Here is a 23,239-nt window from a genome sequence, read left to right as displayed (position 1 = left end):
ACAATGATGTGGGCTTAAGAAGTAGTAAAAAAAAAAGAAACAAACCAAAAAAAGGAATTTCATGTAATGGAAGAAGGTTCCTATAAATAGATACAGAATAAAATAATAAGAACCATAAAACATTTTCTCAATGACTGCAGTAAGATAAATGGAAATGATACTAAAACAAAACCTTAAAACCTATTTAAGTATTATGTCCAATCTTGGTATGGAGAAAAGACAATGAAATATATTTTCCTCCCTTCCTTGGAGAAGTGGAGGAATTATGGGTGCGGAATATTACATATGCTATGTTGTTCAGTTTTGCCAGGCCTAGCGATGGGAGGCACTGGGTTCAAATCTGGTCTCAGACACTTCCTAGCTGTGTGACCCTGGACAAGTCACTTAACCTGCATTGCCTACCCCTTACCCACTCTTCTGCCTTGGAATAATACATAGCATTGAGTCTAAAACAGAAGGTATGGATTTTTTTCCCCAAAAAGAATATATCTTAGTTTTCCCAGGATGGGGTGGGGGGAATAATGTATTGGATTACTATTCTTACTGTGTTTTGTTTTGAGCTAATTATGTCTACTGGTTGGCCATTAATGGGAAATGCATCAATGAGGGTTTGTGAGCTATAAATCCATAGATTACACTCTAGAACTTGGAAGTAGCAACTACCCTCTGGGAAATTAGCTCAGAGGAGGGCACTAGATGAGCCAAAGGGGAAGACTCACTGGATGAACAGTGGATTCAGAATGGTTGTGATACAAAATAAATAAATAAAGAAAGAAGTGATTAAAAAAAGATGTGACTGAAAAAGTATCTCTGCTAAATCATTAAGGAATGAAAGAGATAATGGATGAACAGTCTGAATGCTGCAACATAAAACACCTTCAAGGAAGACCCTTAGTATTTTAAGTAGATTCTCTGTGGGGAAATTTATGGAAGTACAAACACACACACATATAGACAAGAAGGCCTGGGTGGACAGTGACCCGTACTTTTGGAGGCAGCATACCTGTATATGTGATCCATTAACTGACCAGCTGGTATTTATTAAGTTTCAACCATATGCCAATACAATACAAATACAATAAAGGAAATAATCGCTCCCTACAAGAAGCTTACATTCCATTGGAGAAAAGGAGAGAAATCACAGATCAATTATTGTAGGGAAGCAAATATATTTGCTTCACAGAGTTTTTATGTGAAAAGTGTTTTGTAACAACAATAAATATTTCTTAAGCCCCTACTATGTGCTAGACTCCTGATATAAATAAAATGAGTGTTATCACATACACCCCAAGACACAAAGATACAAAGTAATTTTCTGAAGGAAGGGTAAGAATTGGCACTCAGGAAGGACTTCGAGTGGGAGCTAAGCCTTGTTAACCACCAGGTGTCATTGATAGCCACTATTCTGATTCTGTTTAATAGCTGGATCAGAAGCTGGGCTAGTGCTTGTGGTTGAGTGAAACTGCTGGCGAAATACTGTTTTCTTTTTTGTTATTATTCAATTATCTTAGTCAAGCCCTATTCTGGGGTTTTCTTAGATACTGAGTGATTTGCCATTTCATTCTTCAGCTCATTTGACAGATGAACAAACTGAGGCAAACAGGGTTAAATGACTTACCCAAGGTCACATAGCTAGTAAATGTTGGAGGTCACATCTGAACTCAGGAAGATGAGTCTTTCTGATTCCAGACTGGGTGCTCTATCCATTATGCCACCTAACTTTTTTGGATCTAAAACTATTAATGACTTTCTATCTTCCAGTTCTACTTCTTTCGAAGAGGCTGTGTTGACTCATGATCTAGAGCTGTATATTCTTATGGATTTATCTAACTGAAGATCCCACCTCTGGCAAATCCCTCCTCTTCCCTGAACTTGCTATTTCAATAATAACTAGTTATGTAACCTGGGAAATCCTGGAGTGGCATCCCCACAGTAATGGATAGGTAAATTTACTTGGATTCTGCCTATAATTCTTCATTTCCAACATTGAATCAATTAAAGCAGCGAGAACAATATATTAAAAATAAATCTTTAGACTTTGAAGCCATGCCCCAGTGTGAATAGTTTCATCCTCCTCATTTCAGCTCCCTTTGGTACCTTTGTCTTTCTCCATTAGAATGTAAGTTCCCTGTACCCAAAGGGTTTTAAAACTGTGCATACCTTTTGATCTGGTAATACTACTGCTGGGTCTGTACCCCAGAGACAATAAAAAAAGAGGAAAGGACCTACATGCACAAAAATATTTAGAGCTTTTTTTTTTTTTTGGTGGCAAAGAATTGGAAAGTGAAGGGATGTCCATCAGTTGGGGAATGACTGAGCATATTAAGGTACCTGTTGCTGATGGAATACTATTGTGCTATAAGAAATGATAAGATGTGATCAATGACACATGTAAAACCCAGTGGAATTACATGTTGGTTATGGGAGGGGGTGAGGGGAAAGGGAGGGAAAGAACATGAATCTTTGTAACCATAGTAAAATATTCTGAATTAATTAATTAAATAAAAGTTTCCAAATTAAAAAAAAAAGGAATGATAAGATGATTTCAGAAAAAGCTGGAAAGATCCGAGGAAACGGATGCAGAGTGAAATAAACAGAACTGGGAGAACACTGTACACAGTTACAGCAATATTGGATGATGATTATCTGTGAAAACTTGCCTGCTCTCAGCAATGCACTGATCTGGGACAATCCTGAAAGACTTATGATGGAGAATGCTCTCCACCTCCAGAGAGAGAACTGTTGGAGTCATCTTTCACATCAGTGTATTTACGGTTTTATTTTGGGGTTTGGGCTATATATGAGTGTGCTCTTACCAGTGTGTTTTGCAAGACAATTAAAAAAAAAAGAATGTAAGTTCCTAGAGGGCAGGAACTGTCTTTCTGTTTGCTTGCATTTGTATCCTCAGTGCTTAGCCCAATGCCACACAAATAGTAAACACTTAAAACATTCTCATTGCTTTGCCCAAAATAGTAAAAACGTTACCCTTTGGCTGCCTCTTCCCTCATTGTCCTAGACTCAGGCAACTTTTAGTTACTACACAAGCCACTTGGAACACAAGAGTTCTAGAAAACACAGTTTGGTTTGCTTGAACCCCATGGCCACTTCTGTAAATGGGCAAAGAAGTCCAGACAGGGCAACATAGCTGGTAACTGAGGTTCTGACTCATGCAGTAGATGAGAAGTCAGAAATGGAGGGGCTTGGACAAGGCATGGCCTTAGATCTTGTGTGATATGGTCCTCCTGGAGGCTGGTGCTATTCCATTAGTGTCTTATTGTTGGCAGGGACTGCCACTTGAGCCTGTTTTTCTCTGTAGCTAGCAAAGAGAAGGACTACTCCTTTGCCAGTGATTGGGATAAAGGTAGAAAGAATGGAGAATAGGGATTATCATATTAGAGAGAATAGGAGATAGAAAGAAGGGAGGAGTGCTTGGGACAGATGGCCTCTCTTTTCTTAGTAAGTGTGGAGCCTAGGTTCTCTTTTAACAGTGAAAAGGGAAGAAGATTTGTATTGAAGAATTGAGAAGAAAAGAGAAGGATTGTAAGGACTGCTGTGGGCAGTACAATTGTAAAAATTAAAAAATAAAGAAGAGCATCAATGACAGAAGGATAAGATTACCCTGCAGCAGTCAAGAGAAATAATTCATGATTTTGTAGTGGCTCCAGTTGGCATGGTTATTTGACTTCTTGGAGCAGTTTTTAGGAACATGTGAGTAGATGTTAAGAAGGTTGATGGTGGAGTTAGCCCAAGATTAAAGTTGGACAAAACTGAGTTATGAAGGGACAAGGGGAATTAAGGGTGTAAGATAGAGTGTGACTGAACTGATTCTCCCTAGGGTCAAGGTCCTCAACTATCTTTATCTGAGACCTGAAGGGGTTCAAGAGAGGAGGATAGTGTAGAACTGAATTGGTTCACCAAGAAGGCAATGGAGAGAAGAGGAGAGAATGACTAGTGCAGGGGAAATGACCAGGAAGAGAACTGAGTGGTTAAGGGATTGGAGGTCATTGAAGGATAGGGTTATGTAAAGGAAGGCAGAGGGAGTGATAAAGAGCCAGTAGATTATGGTCAGATAAGGAGATTTCAGAATTCTTGAACATAGAAGCGGTGCATTTGTGTGTGATGGACAATTAAAGGTTATGTGGCTAAGGTTGTGCATGGCTAAGGTTGGATGGAGGAGTAGATCTTGAGAGATGAATAGGTTAAAGTACTAAGTGGCTAGGATATTTGAGGGAGAATCAATAAGTATAGTGAAGCCTCCTAGTGGGAGGGCAGGATAGAAAAATTGTAAGCCAAGTATTAAACTCACAGGAGAAGGATCTCTAGGCAATAGATACTGGGATTTTGATTGAATGGTAGATATGAATAGCATGAACCTCAAAGGAAGAGGTTTACTGAGTGATGGAGGAAGAGAGAGAACCTGGAAGTGGCAATGGGGAGCAAGATCAACTCCCCTACCTTGAGCAGTGATCTGAGGAGAATGAGTAGAGGTGCAATCAGTACTGGAAAGGGTGGCCAGAGAGGCTGCATAATTAAGGGGAAGTGTGGTTTCAGTAAGAGCTAGTAGGTGGAAGGAATGAGAAGAAGAAAAGATTTAAGACGAAGGGATCTTTGTTACCTATGGAACAGGCATTCCAGAAGGCACAGGGAAAGGACTGGGTAGAACAAGGATGAAACTTTGGGATGGGAGGATTGAAGGAAATGGGAATGAAGAACAGTGGTAGAAGGTGAGAAATGAAGTTTGGTTGATGATTTCCAGGAGATCAGAGTTGCTGGGATGTGAAGGACATGTGAGAATGTTCACCACTGAGCAGAGAGGGCCAATCTTCTATCCTCATAGAATAGGTGCAGTAAAATCCTGAAGTCAATGGGAGGATTGTTCTTTTCACTGGAGGTTCTCCCCATTCCAGTTGGAAGACTGGGCTGGCAACAAGACAGGGAAGATGCTTTGTGCTGCGACAGATGGAAGTATTGGCAAGTCACTTAACTTCTATTTGCCTTGATTTCCTTGAGTATAAAATGAGGATTATAATAGCACGTCCCTCCCAGGGTTATGAGGACCAAATGAAATAATATTCACAAAGCCCTTAACATGGTGCCTAGAATATAGTAGGTATTTAATAAATGCTTGTTTCTTTCCAATTAAAAGTGGAATAGATTGTCTCAGGATTTCTCTCCCTGGTTACCTTTTATGGTATGTACTGGATGACCATTTGGAGATGTTGCTGAGGGGATTCTCATTTAGGTAGGGAGTGGGTTAGATGAATGAGATCATAGATCCATTTGAGTATTTAGGAGAATAGACAATGGAAGCTGGGGTATTTCATGAGTGAAACATATAAAAGAGACTTTTAAGTCCCTTTCAGCTCTGTGATTCTGTATTAGAGAGCAAGGTCTCATAAAGCAAACTGGGGCCACTAATACCCCTCTGACCACTGGTTTTGAAGACTGTTGCCTTAGAGCCTGTTAAGAAGTCCTTGTAATCTTATAACATCTATATCAATTAGGAAGCAATAATGACATTAATAAGCCACAGGGAGTGCAACACATTCAAAATGTCCTCAAGCTAACAAACAATTAATCCCTTCAGATGCTTCATTCATAATTGCTCTGGGTTACCATCCCAGAGGTTAAATAACAGCAGGATTCAGTTCTTGGCCCCCAGGACAGCTCCCTTATTAAGGCCTAACTTAGGAAAAAAATTGAGGAAAATGGCCTCCTAGGAGCTGTCACATCTTATAAAGATTACTTTCCCAAATTTTCGATTGGGGAGTGAATTTTCTAAAAGAACGATTTGACTGGGATCTCTTGTTAAAAGGGCCATACTCTGCTGACTGGGGAAAAACAAACTGGGTGACAATTAAATGGAATGACTGACTTACTTTGACAGGAACTAGAAGTCATCTTATGATTGATTATATTTTCTTATTCCCTATTTATGTGTGTTATCAAGCAAACTGATAAACCTATCAAACATTTAAAATACCACTAAAAAGAAAAGAATAGTCATAAACAAGGACATGGCAAAAATGAACAAGTAGCTAGTTTTCAGATTCTTAAAGATCCCCCCCCAAAAATTCACACTTCATTTGGAAATATATTGGACAAGATGATCTCTAGTCTTTCAGGTCTAAAATTCTATTATCCTATGACTCTGAAAGTAACCCAGAGTTAAATTCAAACTTAGCTTCACACAATGAGTATGACTCAGTGAGGGTATTCTCTCTAATATACAATGGGGATCGCAATCATACATGCCTTCTCCATTCTATTGGGCTTTTTGTCCATATATTTCTCTAAAATCTTCCACAGGTAGACAGCCTCATCTTACTGGGAACTTTTGATCTTCCTTTCTAGATCTTTTAGATTTTTTGTTATTGTGTGGGTACCAATACAATGTATGACCCATCCATCTTTGATTTCTCACTATTGCTACAGAAATAGAACAACCTCATTTCCCAGGCATACATTTTTTACTGATTCTTTTTGTTGTTTTACCACTTCATTTCTGGAGGTATACCTTTCTTCTGCCCATCCCAGATAATCATCCCTTGCAACAAGATGTTTAAACAGGTTGGGGAAAGCAGTTCAGCAAAAACCAATCAACATGTCAACCATTTTTTCCAGAATATGTAATATGGCATACTTAGAGTCCTCCATGATGATATATTTTGTATTTTTATTTACATAAAATTTATCACTAGTTGCAGGCTGCAATATATACACAATCACCATGTGCCTTCTCTCAGATGACCTTTAGTTCTCATTCCTCAGAAGTTATGGTAAACTATGATTCTAAGCCATATAGCATCACTGCAAAACTATTGGTCTTCTAATACCATTCCAATGGTCCTTTCAAGGACCATTCAAAATATGGTCCTTTCTTCAGAGAAACTGTCAGGTTTATTCCCAGCTAAAATCCAACCCCTTTCTTAATGTGAGTAAAATTCATTGTCTAGTTCCAGTGCCTGTCAAAAAATATGTATTGATTGACCAGCTATATGAAGAATCCACCCCAATGACTTTTTTTTAAACCATTACCCTTACCTTCTGTCTTGGAGTCAATACTGTATATTGGCTCCAAGGCAGAAGAGTGGTAAGGGTAGGCAATGGGGGTCAAGTGACTTGCCCAGGGTCACACAGCTGGGAAGTGTCTGAGGCCAGATTTAAACCTAGGACCTCCCATCTCTAGGCCTGGCTCTCAATCCACTGAGCTACCCAGCTGCCCCGACCAATGACTTTTTTAAAAAGGAAATTCCATTTTGGATCTCAGCTCCTCAAGGATGCAAGTTCTTAAATAATACAACAGGCAGGAATGTTAAACAATCTCTATAATTGTAGCTATACTTTTTATAAAGGGAACCTATAATTGTATATGTGTCTTCTGATTTCTATTAAAATCCTTATTCTTTGTGACATGGAATTGATCTGGGGTTCAACCTGAGACAATGCCATTGGAGCACAAACTCTACCAATTCTTCCCAAACAAGAAAGATTAATATGAGCCTTGTGAGAGACCGTATGTCTGTCGTCTAAGAACTAATCATGAATTCATAGACGGGCATTACTAGTTTGGTCAAAGGGTGATGATTCTTTTAGCTGCAGCAACTCTTGAAGACCATTTACTAAGTTGTCATAGTTATATTATTAGATACAGTGGATATACTGATTACATCATGGTTCCTTGAAGGATTGAAGTATATATTAGTTACAGACCAGTGGATCTTATTCTAGGAAGACATTGAAATGGTATTTTTTTTTATCATCAAAGGGGACTTGAACCAAATGAGTTATTGGGTTTTTCTTTTGTTCAATATCCATATTGTATGATGAGGAAGATAACATGGTTGCCTACATTGGGTGATTGGAGGGGATGATCTAAATATCCTCCTCTCTCGTAAAACAAAATCATGTCACTGTTAGAATTTCATTTCTTTGGGTTCCATTCCCCAATAACACTTTTAAAAAATCATAATAGAAAAGAAGTGAGTGATCAAATCTCTTTCTCTAGATAGAAGAGATGGGGCAGTAGAGTTTTCCTTTCCAAATTGTACTTAGGGAAGGCCCTGTACAGGTTTTGAAAAGATAAAAGATTTAGTCCTGATTAGCACAGATTTGTTAGACAGTTTAAAAACAAAAGAGAACTTTGCATCCATGGATCAGTATGAAAAAAATTTGGGGGTTTGGTTTTCTTTGAGGTTCAGCAAATTAGAGTGATTTGTTTTGACTTTTGATGAATAATTTGGATCAAATCCCTGTTTTTCTGAAAAGATTGTGCAAATCAATAGAGTTATTAAAACTGATCTAAGTGAAAAAGAATATTCTAAGGTAATCAAAGAAACTCAAACACCCCAGAGAGAAGAATATAAAACCAATGGAAATATGTTCTCTGCCACAAGTCATATTCATATTAGTTCCTTTAAGACTTACAAGTCATGGTGCTTAATTTTTATTTTAAAGTAAGTGATGTTCTTACTATAAGGGACAATTGATGTTACTAGATTCATATCAAAATGTTATAATTTTTCTTCCTCTTAAATAAAATAAACAAAACCACCAGACTGTTTTGAGACTAAAACGTGCCCCTCCTCTTAGCAAACCCCAAATCCATATGCAAGTCAAACCAAATTAATAAAAGAAAAGAGTTCCATAATGAACCTTAATCCTATTAACAGAATTGTCAATCTTGGTTAGTCATTGAAAAAAATGTCTCACCCCCCACTGAGGAATATGATTTATTTACACCTGGTGTTTGTCTCATCTATGTAGGGCATCATTTGTTTTGAATTGACTATGGGTTTTCTCTGAATAGCATAGAAAATGTATTGAATAAAGCAGCACTGTCTTTAAAAAGTGTTCCATTTAGGGAAAAAATGTATTATCACAGGAGTCTGCTTTGAGAATTTAATCCTTGAATTGTTTTCAGAAAAGAAAGAAGTCCCAAATGTCCATAGCTTGAACCTTGGAGCATTGCACTCGTCCATTATTCAATACAGTGTCTAGCCCATGATAGACATTCAGTGAACACAAATCATCCGAATCCATTTTCTAACAATTAAATCCCAAGCCAGTGTAGGAAGGGGTTGACTGAATGATTGAGGAAGGGAAGAACAGTAGCAGCAACAATAGCAGCAGCAGCAGTAAACCTCTGATTCTCTTCTCAAACACAGCAAAGATTTCGGATACATTTCCACAGTATCCAAAATCTTTGCTGCCTTTGACAAATACATGTATCTAGTCTTTTGTAGTCCACTTCCCAAATTATTTTGCCTTTGACTCTTTTTTTTTTTTGCCTACAGCAATAATTTCCTAGGTGTGTAGAATTTCCACTATAATATCCAGTCTCAATTGCTTGGAACAACAGGTATAAGAGGATATAATAGAATAGGGTAAATGACTTGCCCACAGTCCCATAGTGTTAGAGGAAGGAATTGAACTCAGGATGACATCAAGGTCTTTCCTCTATCCATTATATTATGACTTTTTCCTTGACACATGTTTACATGGAATGCTACTTAGTCAATGTTTCTGCTGAAAGATTTTTGTTCTTTGTATGGCCTCTATGTTTGGGCATTTCAATGTGTATGTCTTTGATTATATGCTTCTTGAGGATAGAAACCATCCTAGTTTACATCCTGCATACCCCACACCTCTGATGTTTTTTTACCCTATTGGTACCATCCACAGCTGGGCATCCAATGAATATTTTTTCCAGTAATCACAAAGACAATTCTCATTAATGCTGTGGCTCTGCAATGGCAAAATAAGTAGCCAAAACACAATGAAACAAAACAATTCATTATACTAGTTACTTGTTATCATGTAGACCACAATATCAAGTGTTTACTGAAATAAACTGGTTTTTGACTGACTTTAGTCAAACTGATTTTTGTTTATGGACAAAACTTTTTACCATGTAGAAACTGAGGTATGGTGAATGTAAGTCCTGCTGAAGAATTTGGGACCTCACTTCAGAAACCAGTGGATACAATCATCGTGACATGGATTTAGAGTCATAGTTCAATTTTGGTGCAAAAAAGAATGCCATTTTAAGGATCTGTGGAGTGGCAAAGGCTGAATAAAACTCATAACAAGGGAACAATAAATAGTCACATTAATTTTTAGGAGAAAATCAACAGTAAATGACAGTAGGAAAAAAGTAATCCTTTAAGGAGGAGAGTGGATTCTGGGCAAGTCACTTAATCCCAATTGCCTAGTACCACTCTTCTACCAATACTTAATATTGATTTGAAGACAGAAGTTAAGGGTTTTTGGAAGGAGGGTTTTAGGAAGGAAGGAGGGAGGGAGGGAAGGATGGAAAGAAGGAAGGATGGAAGGAGAGAAGGAAAGAAGAATAGGGCAAATCTAATCACTATAGGACAAAATAGAGAACAGAAGGCTAATTCTATAATGGGCAAAAAAATTAATAGGTTATTTTCTCAGTTTAAAAAATGCTGATGATAGAATTTGCAGATAGGTTTCCAAACACTAAAGAGTATACCATGGGGCTCTAGAGTTTCTAGGTAAATAAATGGTTAACATTAATCGGTCCCCCCTTACTCAAGGAAAAAAATATGGGAAGAGCCTAGCAGCCCCCTGATGTTGCTAGTCTTTCATTCATTCATCCATTGGTTTATTCAGACTTGGGACGTCCGTCCCCTCTTGAACACTTCCTGCTGCTAGCACTGATGTTGGCTCATATCAGCTTGTAACCACTGTCATGTCTCATTTTAGGGATGTAATGAGGCATTAATGCTGATCTTTGATGTGTGAGCTGTGTCAAAATATCCTGGGTTCTCCAGCTTTGGATTGGTCCACAGCAACAGAGAAGTTGGACAAAACAGTCATTGTTTGAGTTACCAACACTCTCCATCAGGAGAGCTGTTCAGCAGGAAAACAGGAAATGGGCCTGAGTAAGACCCACCATATATACTCCACTTCTGTTCTCTTCATTCCTCTATCCTGGCTCTTTCTTTCAGGCTTAGTTAGTTCCATTTCCATGTTGCTATTTGTTGTATTCTTCACCCATGTGCTCATTTAGCAGAAGGTTCTGATGCTGAGAAACGAAACTGTATACTAGAAAGAGGATTCTAAAGACTTAGAATGGGAAGACACAGTTCAATGTAGTCACTAACCTGTATTAGTTATCTGCACGAGAGCTAATCCCTCTGGATTCCTTGGTTTCCGTTTCCTCTTATGTAAGTGGAGAAAATACCTGCCTTTCCTTGTAAATTTAAAACTTTACTCTGCCATCAGGAACAAGAAAAATGAAGGTCTTTTGAGAGATCTGAAGATCCGTTCTTTTTTTTTTTTTTTTCATTAGACAGTGAGTTCCTTGAGGGCAGAGACTGCTTTTTGGCTCTTTTTATATCCCTAGTGCTTAGCACAGTATGATGGTACATAGCAGATATTGAATAAATATTGCTTGATTTGATGGGTTTTCCTATCAAAAGCACAAAATACTTTTTAAAAAACAAGGTGAAAATCTATGCAGTAAAAGTTAGAAAAATAATCATACTTTTTGATCCAATAATTCCATTGTTGGCAATATACCCTGAAAGGATTATTGAAAGCAAAAAGGAGTTATCTGAGATTTTCAGAGCAGTCTTATAGGCAATTTCAAAAAACTGAAAGCCACCTGGATGTTCAACAAGGGGATGCTTAAACAAATAATGGTTCCCTAAAGTAACTGAGTACTATACCAAAATTAAAAGTGACAATCAAGAGGACTACAAAGAAATATGCAAACACTTTCATGAAATAGTACAAAGCAATTAAAATAGCGGTGGAAGAATAGAATATATCTTAACTATGACCATAGTTATATGGAGGAGGAAAAGTGCATGAGAATGAATAGAAAAAGAATGCTGATGAGAACTGACTGAAAAATTATGATGACATTTTCTGCATTGGCCTTGATTTGTGCACAGTTACTAAAAAAGCATATATAATTGATGAGAAAATTTAGCTGTTCATATTGATGTTCAATATTAAGTTTTTAATGAAATAATTCATTATAAAAAGCAAATATAAGCTCTAGGTCCAGGAAAATTAGAGCTTCACAATCTTTTTAAATTACATTGTTATGGCTACTCTAGGTTAGTTGGGACCCACTGTCAATGAAACCAAGGAGATGGACTTAATCCCAATGTGAACCAATTAGTTTCATTCTATTTCATGGTCATAGGCTAACCATGTCTTTCTGTCTAGGGTAAAGGGGAGGGAAGGGAGAGTTTGAAAAGACTCAAAACAATGTCTCGCAATTACCAGAAAACCAATATGAAGCACAAGTCCCATTCAACGGTTGTCCTATATCTTTCCTCCCTGTCATAGCAAACCTCCAAGAACGCTTAGGCTATTTTGGTGTTTTTCTCTCCATTTCCTCATCAACCTCCTCATCAAGTTCTTTTAACCTCTTGCAGTCTGGCTTCTGACTTCCATCACTTGAGTGTAATAGTTCTTTCTAGAGTAATTGCTTTTAAAAAAATTTTTATTTATACCACTATCACATCCCAGAAAACTCCACACATAAATGTAGAATCCTATTATGTGGCAATGCAGATGCAGTAAATATTTGTATTAGCAAATCACCTATCAACACAGTGTCTAGGACAAAAGTCCTAACGATTCACACTTGTAGTTCAACACTTCTTTACCAAGAGGAAGTAGCCAGTTGTTTTCACCATGGGTTCCTGGAAATCAAGCTACATTTTAAATATAATCTGAATTCTTATTTCTTTCAGTGTGGTTTTCATTTACACTAGTTTAGTCATTGTATGTATCTTTCTCTTGGTTCTCCATTCTGAGTTGGCTTACATAAGTTTTCCCATGTTTTTCTGAGCTTGTATTCATAATTTCTTATGATATAATCCTGTTCCCCAATTTGTTTAGATATTCCTAATTGAATGGACACCCACTTTGTGTCTAAAATATTTGCTACCATAAAATGTGCTTTTTCTCACTTAATGGCAAGCTGATTTCCTGAATGGTTGGACCAATTCACAATTCTACTGAGGATATTCGTGTTCCCGATTTCCTATACTCCCTCCAACACTATTTAAAATTTTTTGACTTATCTTTGCCAACTTAATGGTGCTAAAGGGAAACCTCAGAGTTGTTTTAATTTGTGTTATTCATAGTTTGGAAATTTTCATGTGATTATTAATTTTAATAAGTATAATAATAACTAATTTTCATTTATTATGTTGACAACTATCTATTCTTGTCCTTTGTCTATTGTTGGGAAAAAGTTTTTTTAGTTTGTATATTTGAATCACCAATGACTTTTTCATTGTTGCTTCCAATGGATTTTTCTCAGTCCTCATCCACATAACTCTTTCTGTAGTATTTGACTTATTGGCCACTGCCTCTTTTTGCATCCTCTCTCTCTTCCCTTGGTTTCTGTGCTGCTAGTAAGTCCTTCCTGGTTTTCTTCCTAGCTCTCTGGCCAGTCCTCAAACACTTTCACTGATTCTTCCTCTTGCCCAATGACTGTGTATCTTAATGCTCTTTTTTTTTTTTTTAACCTCTCTGTCTCTCTCCATTCTCATCTGCTCCTAGGGATTCAGTTACAACTTCTTGGCAGATCCACAGCCTAATTTTACCCTTAACTTCCCATACACCTTGGGCTTCTTGTCTTGTGCCTTGCTTTTGCCTCTCTTCTCCCCAACTAGAACATCATCCTATGGAACAGATTTCTAGGGACCATGGACTTCTTCCCCTCCAGTTAATTCACTCAGCTTTGGAAGTTAATTTGAGCTGTCCTGATTGGTGAATGAGTAAGGACACAGTCAACTAACCAGCATATCTAGTCGGTTCCAAACCAAATTTTACAACCCACTTAACCATTTACCCTAGATACTTTGCCATCTGCCCTGCCACTATTCCTGCCCTCCTCCCAACTTCTATCTCTTGCTCTGAGAACAATAATTAAATTAATATGTTCATTGCTTCTAGAAAGGGCATGGCAATCTACTGCCATCTGGCTAGCTCCCTGTTACTCCCCAGAAAAGAATTCACTTCCTTTACTCCCATATATATTTAGACACACACACACACACACACACACACACACACACACATGCACTTTTATATTTATACACAAAGAGACACATGTAGTCTCCCACCAATACAATGTAAGTTTCTTGAGGGCAGGTACTTTCTCAGTTTTTAATTTGTATTCCCAGAACTTGGCATAGTATCTGGCACATAGTAGGTACGAATAAAGGTTAATGGGCCAGTGGGAAAGTCAGTAGAAAGAGTAATAAAGATATCAATACATTTTTTTTAAAAGGGGAGATTGGCTAGGAGCCTGGGTTGGACTATTGTTAGAATTAGCCAATTAATCATTACAATAGTTTGATGAAGAACTAATTAATCTTTTAAGCGTTCAGAGAGTTAAAAAGCCCTGTCCCAGTCCACAATATTTGCTATGACACCACTATTATTTCATGTCTCTCATTTCCCAAGGCAGATTTCATTTCATTTCATCATTTTAGGGTTTAATTCTTTCCTCTGAGAAAAGAGCTTTCTGAATTCCTTTTCCATCATCTATCTTTCTGTGTCCCAAATAAATAAATCGTCAACTGCTTGCTGATCAAAATTTCTATCTGATTTTTCCATTGGTATTTCATGGCTCATCATACCCCAAACATATTACATCTTCTCCTTAGTTGATTTGTCTGTGATAAACCCCTTCCCCACTCCAGTACAGTCTTCATTGCTCCCCCCCCCCACCGCCACCAGCCATTTTTTCCAGTCTTCTTGCACCTTATCTGCCCCCATCCCTCAGGTACTCTGCAAACTGGCAATTGTGGTCTCCTTCCTGTTCGTTGGACAAGCCACTTCAACTCCCCACTTCAGTTATTTTCACTGGCTTGGCTCTCCTGCATGGAATTCTCTCCTCCATAGTTTTCTTTTTTCATACCTCCTGGCTTCCTTGGATTCCTTTCCTCATGAAGCCTTTCCCAAAACCTTTTAGTTATCTTAATATCCTGCTATCAATTATTTCCTATTGGTCCAGTTGGGTACCTATTTTGTCTTGTTTGCATGTAGTTGTTTGCATATTATCTCCTCCATTAGAGTGTGAGCTCCTCACTAGCATGGACTGTCTTTAGTCTTTCTTTGTATCCTCAATGCTTAGCACACTGCCTGGCTCATTAATAAATATTTATTGACTGGCTGGCCAATTATGCTTTCCCCTTTTCCTAACTTCTCTATCTCTTTGGATGTAAACATAATTATCCTAATCTCTTAGGCTTAAAATTTTAGGATCATCTTTGATTCCCTCCTTTCCTTCACCTTCCACATCTGGCCATCTGACCAGGGGGCCATCAGGGCATCCTGGTTTGACCTTGACACTATCTCTATAGTCCACATTAATACTAATTTTAAAAAAGACAACTTTAGATAAGCGACTCTACCTCTTAGAGACTCTGTTCCTTTGTCAATGAGAATGTTATTCAATAGTTTCAGTCCTGTCTGACTCTTTGTGACCCTATTTGGACTTTTCATGGTAAAGATACTGGAATAGTTTGCCATTTCCTTCTCCAACTCATTTTTATAGATGAGGAATTAATGCAAACAGGGGTTAGTGGCTTGCCAAGGGTCACACAGCTAGTAAGTGGTAATGGGAATAAGGATGAGGAACTTGACTAACTGATTTGTAAGGCACCTTTGAATTCTAAATCTTTGAACGACAAGCTAAGGAGGGAGGTTGGTGGATGAAGAGGATTATGCTAGATTTGTTGAAGGAAAAACAGAGATACTTTTTCAGGGAAAAAAGTGTGGCAAAATTAATCAGCCAATGGACACTCCTGAAGCATCTATTATGTACCAGGAATCATTACTGAATTAGAGGAAAAACAGAATAAAAATCAAGGAGTTTATTTTAAGCCAGCTAACAGACCCAGATATCACTGGCCAACATCCCTGGCACCAGAGACATAGGAGGCATGGTCATAGAGTCTGCACTGTCCTTTTTGAGCAATCTCCTTTTGTTGCCAATTTCAGAAACACACATAAGCTATTTTTCCAATTGCTTAATAAAATATTATATTTTTACTTAGGGTTGAAAACACCCAAATTTCGAGAAAACATAAGGGTAAAGAACAAGCCCTGTATACACTTGGCTTATAAAACACATCAGCAAAGGGCATATTTTTGTTCTACCCCATGAAAAAAAAATGCCCAGAGGCCCCTGAGCTAGTGGGAGAGCCACTAGAAAGAGTAATAAAGACATAAATACATTTTTTAAATGGAAGATTGGCTAGGAGCCTGGGTTGAGCTATTGTGAGGATTAGCCAATTAATCCTCACAACAGTTTGATGAAGAACTAATTAATCTTTTAAGCATTTAGAGGGTCAAAAAAACCTTGGCCAGGGCCAGGGTAACATTTGTTATGACACTATTATTATTCCATGTCTCTCTTTTCCCAAGGCAGATTTCATTTTATTGTTTTAGGGTTTAATTGTTTCTCAGAGCTCCTCTGGGAAAAGAGCTTTCTGAATTCCTTTTCCATCATCTACCTCTCTCCCTCCCAAAGTATCTGCTTTTGCTCTTACAGTAGGAAATCTTGCTTCAGTATTTTTCTGGGGTTACTGCTGTAGGATCTCCAAGCTACTCCAGGAGAAACAGTAAATTTGCTGGAAGAAGGATGTGCATAATCTATTCTCCTTAAAACATCTCCTATTGTTCAAAGCTTCATAGAATTTCAAGCTAGAAAAAGGACATCAGAGTTCTTCTAGCCTAACCCCCTGCATTTACAAATTGGAAAACTGAGAACCACAGAAAGGAAGTGACTTAGCCAAGGTCAAATGGGTAGTAGATAGAAGAACAAGGATTTGAATGTTGGTCTTTGGACCACAAATATAGTTTTTAAATGTTAAGTCAAAGAATCATAATAATGGATAGTATTTATATGATGCTTTAAGTTTTGCCAAATGCTTTAGAGAGGTTTGTCTGAGAGTAATACTTCAGGTATTTTCATAATCATTTTACAAACAAGGAAACTGAGGATTAGAAAATTCAAATGACTTGCTCGTCATCAAAGCTGGTAATATCAGAGGTGAGATTGAAACTCTCATCTGTCTGACTCCAACTCCAATTCTCTATTCCTTAAACCACAAGGGGCTGCAGAGTGCTCTGAGAATTCATTGACTCATTTCACAGAAGACAGGACAGTCACTCTTTGTACTATTCAGAAACTAAAGATACTTCTTTTTATCACCTGAACAAAATATATTCCCTTCTCATTGGGGGTTTATCCTTAAAACAGTCTGGTAACTCAATCAAGGTCCATCTCTTCCCGAGGCCACGGCAACTTGTCTGAGAGTTTGAAGATGTTTCTTTCCAGAATCATAGAATCTTGGAGTTGGAAGTGACCTCGAGGGCCATGTTGTTTGGCTCATACCCAACTGAAAATGATTTCCAAAGAGTGCAAAATCAGGCATAGATTGCTAGAAGAAACGATGAGCAGGAGGATTTCAGAAAAACCTGCAAAGACTTACTTGAATTGATGAAGAGCGAAGTGAGCAGAACCAGGAGAACATTTTACAACAGTAACAGCAATATTGTACAATAAACAGTTGTAATGATTTAGCTATTCTTTTTTTAAAGAGCTGACTATGTTGTTATAGGTAAGCTCAAAAATGACACAGAAATACTGTACTAACAGCATATTTGGATTTCAGATAATTATATAGAAATGCACATAATTCAAATACTTGCAGTTCAGAAAACCTTCCCCATGAAAATTTAAAAATAGTCATTTGAGACACAAACTATTTAGAATTATGAGATTAACTATATAAAAATAGTCACTTTTTCTTACAAAATTTTTCTTACAAAAAATTCATTATCTCACAAAATATTTTCTAGTTGTTTTTAAATTGGATTATTTTTTACATCGATATGCCCAACATTAGATTTTGATCAGAAAAACCCTCTTGAAAACATACTTTGGTATGATTGAGCTGATTTTTTAAATCCTCTAAACTACTTTTAGGGACTTGTAAACATTTCTATTAAAGCATAGTAGAAAAGGCAATGTATATCAGCTACATATAGAATCAGAATATGATTTATTATGATCCATTCAGAGAAAGTTACCATACCCTAAAGTAGCTACTCTTAAAAAAAAAAAACCAAACAGCTTTTACCTTCTGTTTTAATATCAATTCTAAGACAGAAAAGTGGCAAGGGCTAGGCAATCAGGATTAAGTGACTTGCTTAGGATCACACAGCTAGGAAGTATCTGAGGTCAGATTTGAACCCATGGCCTGTATCTCTCTCCACTCTGCTGCCTAGCTGCCTTGACTACTCTGATGAAGATAATGATCCAAGATAATCCCAAAGGATTCATAATGAAAAATGGTATCCACCTCCAAGGAAAGAACTGCTGGAGTCTCTATTCAGTTAGAAGCATTAATATTTTATTTTCTTCAGTTTTTTTTGTGTGTCTCCTTCCACAACAACATGATGAATATGGAAATATGTTTTGCATGAAAGCACAGGTATAACTAGTATCAAATTGCTTATTCTCTCAGGGAAGGAGAGAATTTGGGAATCCAAATCTTAGAAAAAAATACCAAAAATTGTTTTTATGTGTAATTGGAAAAAAATAAAACTTTACCAAAGAGTAAAAAAATTTTAATGAAAATTAAAAATGATAAAAAAATAAAAAACAAAATCATTCCTCCAGCCTTCCTTGAAGGACCCTCCAGTGGGGTGGTTCCTCCAAGCTCTGGATAGCTCTCATTCTTGCTATGTTTCTCCTGACATCAAGTATGTCTCTTTAAAACCTCCATTCCTTTTCCAATTCTTCCCTATAGGGACCAGAAGAATAAGACTAATCCCTCTTCCATGTGACAGCCCATTAAATACTTCAAGACAGCCATCCTGCCACCTGGCTAAGTCTTCACCAGGCTAAATATCACCAGCTGCTTCAACTGGTCATCCTACAGCCTGATCTTAAGCGGTGGTGTCAAACTCAAGCAGAAACGGGGACCATGAAACCATACAGGGGACAGCGAGGTAGCAAAGCGGATGGAGCACAGGCTCTGGAGTTGGGAAGACTTGAGTCCAAAGATGAGCTCGGGCTCTTACTAGTTTTTTGACCCTTAGCCCGTCACTTAACCTTGTTGGCCTCTGTTTCCTCTTCTGTCAAATGAGCTGGAGAAGGAAATGGCAAACCACTCCAGTGTTTCTGCCAAGAAAACCCCAAATGGGGTCACGGAGAGTCAGACACTACTGAAAAATGACTCAGTGAAGACAACAAAATGATCCATGAGGATCCCCTCCCTATTGGCTTATAAGTCGATAAGTGAGCTTCCTATCGATTTAGAAGATCACAAATCGATATTATCGGTGTTCTGCTGTATTTTCCTTAATTTTGTTAAATATTTGCCAATTGCATTTCAATCTGATTCAGATTGTCCTCAGGAGTGTTGCATGGCACCTCTGGGCCATGTGTTCGATGCCTTTGTTCTTGAAGATTCTTTCCACACTGGTCACCTAGGTGGCATCAAGGACTGGATTTTGAGCGTGGAAGACCTAGATTCAAGTCCTGCTCCAGACACTTACTAGTTTTGGCAAGTCACTTAACCCTCATTTGGCAAGTCACTTAACCCTCAGTTTCCTCAACTATAAAAGAGGGATTTAAAAATTTTTATTTTTAAAATTTTATTAATTAATTTATTTAATCTTGAATATTTTTCCATGGTTCCATGATTCATGTTCTTTCCTTCCCCTCCTCCCACCCCCTCTCCTATAGCCAATGAGCCAATGGGTAAAATAGGGATATTAACAGTGTCAATCTTACAGAATTGCTCTAAGTGAAATGAGAAGAAATATATTAAGCGCTTCTCAAGCCTTAAAGAACTATATAAATGTTAGCTATTTTATCAGGGCCCTTCTAAAAATGTCGTACTCAGAACTGGATGCAATACACCACACGTGGTCTGGTCAGTGCTGAGGATGGTGAGACTATCTCCTCCCTTGTTCTAAACTCTCTGATCCTGGTAGAGAAGCCTAAGCTTAATCATCTGTGAAGAAAAGTAGCACTGTCCAAGCCGCTTTATCTTCATGTGACTTTCAGGGTTGGCACTTAACAAGCTGTGAAGTTGGCAAAGGGTCACCAGTCTCCCCTTCTCCCTGCCCGGTCCTCTCCTCCTCACTCTCTTCTATCCCACTTTTCTGTTCCTTCCCAATTTCTCACCTTAAGACACTCAGTGATGCCCTTCCATGAAAAGCTGCCTTTAGCAAATATAATAGCAATCATTTACCTCTTAGTGTGAATTTAAGCAAAGTGATGACCTCTCCAAGAGGAATTTTCATATTAAGCTTTAGATTTTTGATTACAGAGAGAAAGGCATTATAAGGGATTTCAACAAGCAGAGGGCTATTTTGGAGAAAACTGCTCTCCTCACTACTTAGAAATAAAGCCACATAAATTGCTTGTTGCCTCTGAGAGCGGGGAGGGAAGACAGGAAGGAAAGAAAATTGAATCATGTAAACATGGAAAAATATTTTTAAAGGAATTAAAAAGAAATCAAAAAAAGAAAGAAATCCATACAAACCATAAGTTCCTTCTGTATGTTATAGATTTTTACATGTTAGGAGTCTCAATATTATTTATATAAAATTAATGATCATAATAATACTTTCTCTGGGAAGGGGAGTGGGAGGCGAAGAAAAGAACATGAATCATGTAACCATGGAAAATATTCTAAATTAATTAATTAATAATTTTATTTTAAAAAATAATAATACTTATAGTAATATTAACATAGAAAAAATATTCTCCCTCCCACTCCCCCAATGTCACTTTGGCATGGATGGGAAAGTGTCTTATTTTCATAATATCATAGAGCTTTACAGAAAGGCAGCAGAGTAGAGCATCTACAGGGTCAGCCTTGGAATCAGGAAAACCTGAGTTCAAGTCTTACATTTGACACACACTAGCTCTGTGACCATGGACAACTCATTGAACCTCAGTGTCCCAGGCAACTCTTTAAAAACTCTAAGTTAGAGGACAGGTTGCTGTCTTACTTTTGTGGAAGGAGTTTCCATAGCAGGATTTCCCTATGATAATGAAATCACAAATATGAAAAAAAAATAAATGGATGTCTATGTAGATAAAATATAGACCAACCAGAAAAGAGAAGCAGACAGGTAGATAGAAAGAAAGTCAGACAGAGAAAGGCAGATGAACGGATAGACATTCAGGAGGATAGGCAGAGACAGAGACTAGCAAGAGAGGCAGAGATGGATGGATGGATGGATGGATGGATGGATGATGGATGGATGAATGGCTAGACAGAGGCAGAGACCCAGAGACAGAGAGGAAGAGAGATACAGAGACAGAGAGGGAGAGAGAGAGAGAGAGACAGGAAGAGAGACAGAGGGAGAAGGGGAGAGAGAGAGAAGAGAAAAAGAGAGAAAGAAAGAGAGGGAGAGAAGAAACAGAGAGAGGGAGACAGAGAGAGAAAGAGAGAGAACTATTCTAAGTCAGGTTCATTTTTATGTAGAAGCATTTCTATATATAGGTTGAGACTGACACTAACCTTATTTATGGACAGTGGCATGGCACAAAGTAGAGCAGTTTGTTATTACTCAATAACATTAGACCAACTAATATTCTTTTCACTGATTTTCCCCCCTTTCATATAGAGTGAAATGGATGAGAACCAGATACAGATGGCTGGAGATGATGTGGATTTGCCTGAAGACCTTCGGAAAATGGTGGATGAAGATCAAGAAGAAGAGGAAGATAAAGATTCCATCCTTGGACAGCTGCAGAATCTCCAGAACATGGACTTGGACACAATCAAAGAAAAGGCCCAGGCCACCTTCACTGAAATGAAACAAACAGCAGAGCAAAAATGTTCTGTGATGTGAGAAAGCTAGGAACTGGTGTAGTCTGGCAGACAATGGGTAAATATGCCGCTGAGGGGATAGTACCATTGAATGGCATTTCAGAAAGCACCGTGTGTCTAAAATAGTGACTAGCATGAGAGACTGAGCCGCTAAAGCATCAGACAAATTCTTAGTCCTGTAGCCCATGTAGTACCATGTTGAGGCCAGAGGATATTATATTTTAAAGGCATAAATTCCTATATTTGTATGGTACAGAAACCACATTATTTAATGAAATGACCCTTAAAATAATTAATGAAGCCTAGAGAAAGACAGACTGAAATTCTCTGTCAAATTCTCTCCTACTCAGTGACTCATTTTAACTTGTATCTTGGTGTTTGGCATCCCTTATTGTAAAGAAAGTGTGGGTGTATTTTGCATACCTGGACCTGGAAAAGATGCATAAAACAGGAAGCACAAAAGCTAGAAGAGATAGTGTCTGAGCTGCTAACACTGCTAAGTTTATTACAGTTTCTTCCAAGGAATATGAAAAAACTGACCACACATTTCTCAGGCTCATGCTGCAAAAGGCAATTCATGAAGGCCCAGGTCATCTTCCATATCCATCTCAACGGGACAGGTTTTTCATCAGATTAGCTATAGAGCTGGGTGAAAAGTCCCGTCTTTCTCCCTTAATACACAATCCTGCTGTCCCACCTTCCTACATCATAAAATGAAGTTGAGGGTTATTGATGATTTTGTGGATTTGAGGTATAATTCAGCACCATCACCACTGTAGAAAAAGGGAGGATGGACAAAGCAGCTATTCTTGATCAAGAAAGAATCGCACTTGCCTACAAGAATCCAGCATGCTCTGGAGGGAACATATCCTGTGCACAGAAATGAATGTTAAAATAAAATGTAATTTCTGGAAATGGCATCCCTTGTTTTACATTTATCACTACTGTGACAACAAGCTTCTTTGTTCTATTCCCTTCTTCACTTCCACCACAAAAGGCCCCTTAAATAGTAAAAGGATACACTAAATGTGTGTCTTGTTAACCTTAAAATTTTATATCTTTCTGTTAAATTATTTCTCCTCTATGATCCCTATTTTCTCTGCCTGCAAATTGAGGGGATATTCTAGCCCTAGTAGTCTATCCTTGTTTGATTCCTCTTATCTCAAATTCCTGGCATAAATAAATTATTTTGGGATTTGGTAGTGGTGAGCAGATCTTCCTGATTCCCTAAATAGGCTGTATATTCATGTTTCCTGATTGTCCAGCTGTCTCCTCCACCAATTGGCACCCATGATCAGCTGTGGAATTTGCTATTACAGAAGATAAAATGGAACTCTGGGATATATGTGTTTTAATAACTTTAATAA

General features: G+C 37.9%; 1 protein-coding gene across 1 annotated transcript in view; it reads left to right on the top strand.

Annotated features, from left to right (window-relative positions):
• Positions 1-22,780, top strand: part of CPLX4 (complexin 4) — a 35,102-nt gene extending 12,322 nt beyond the window's left edge. The window contains exon 3 of the mRNA XM_001373890.4: positions 21,667-22,780. Coding sequence (XP_001373927.1) covers positions 21,667-21,894 — 228 coding nt within the window. The 3' untranslated portion in view covers positions 21,895-22,780. The remainder of the gene's footprint in view (positions 1-21,666) is intronic.
• Positions 22,781-23,239: the final 459 nt, after the last annotated feature.

Source organism: Monodelphis domestica, chromosome 3 (assembly GCF_027887165.1).
Source record: "Monodelphis domestica isolate mMonDom1 chromosome 3, mMonDom1.pri, whole genome shotgun sequence".
NCBI lineage: Eukaryota > Metazoa > Chordata > Mammalia > Didelphimorphia > Didelphidae > Monodelphis > Monodelphis domestica.
This window is presented reverse-complemented; position numbering and strand designations above follow the sequence as displayed.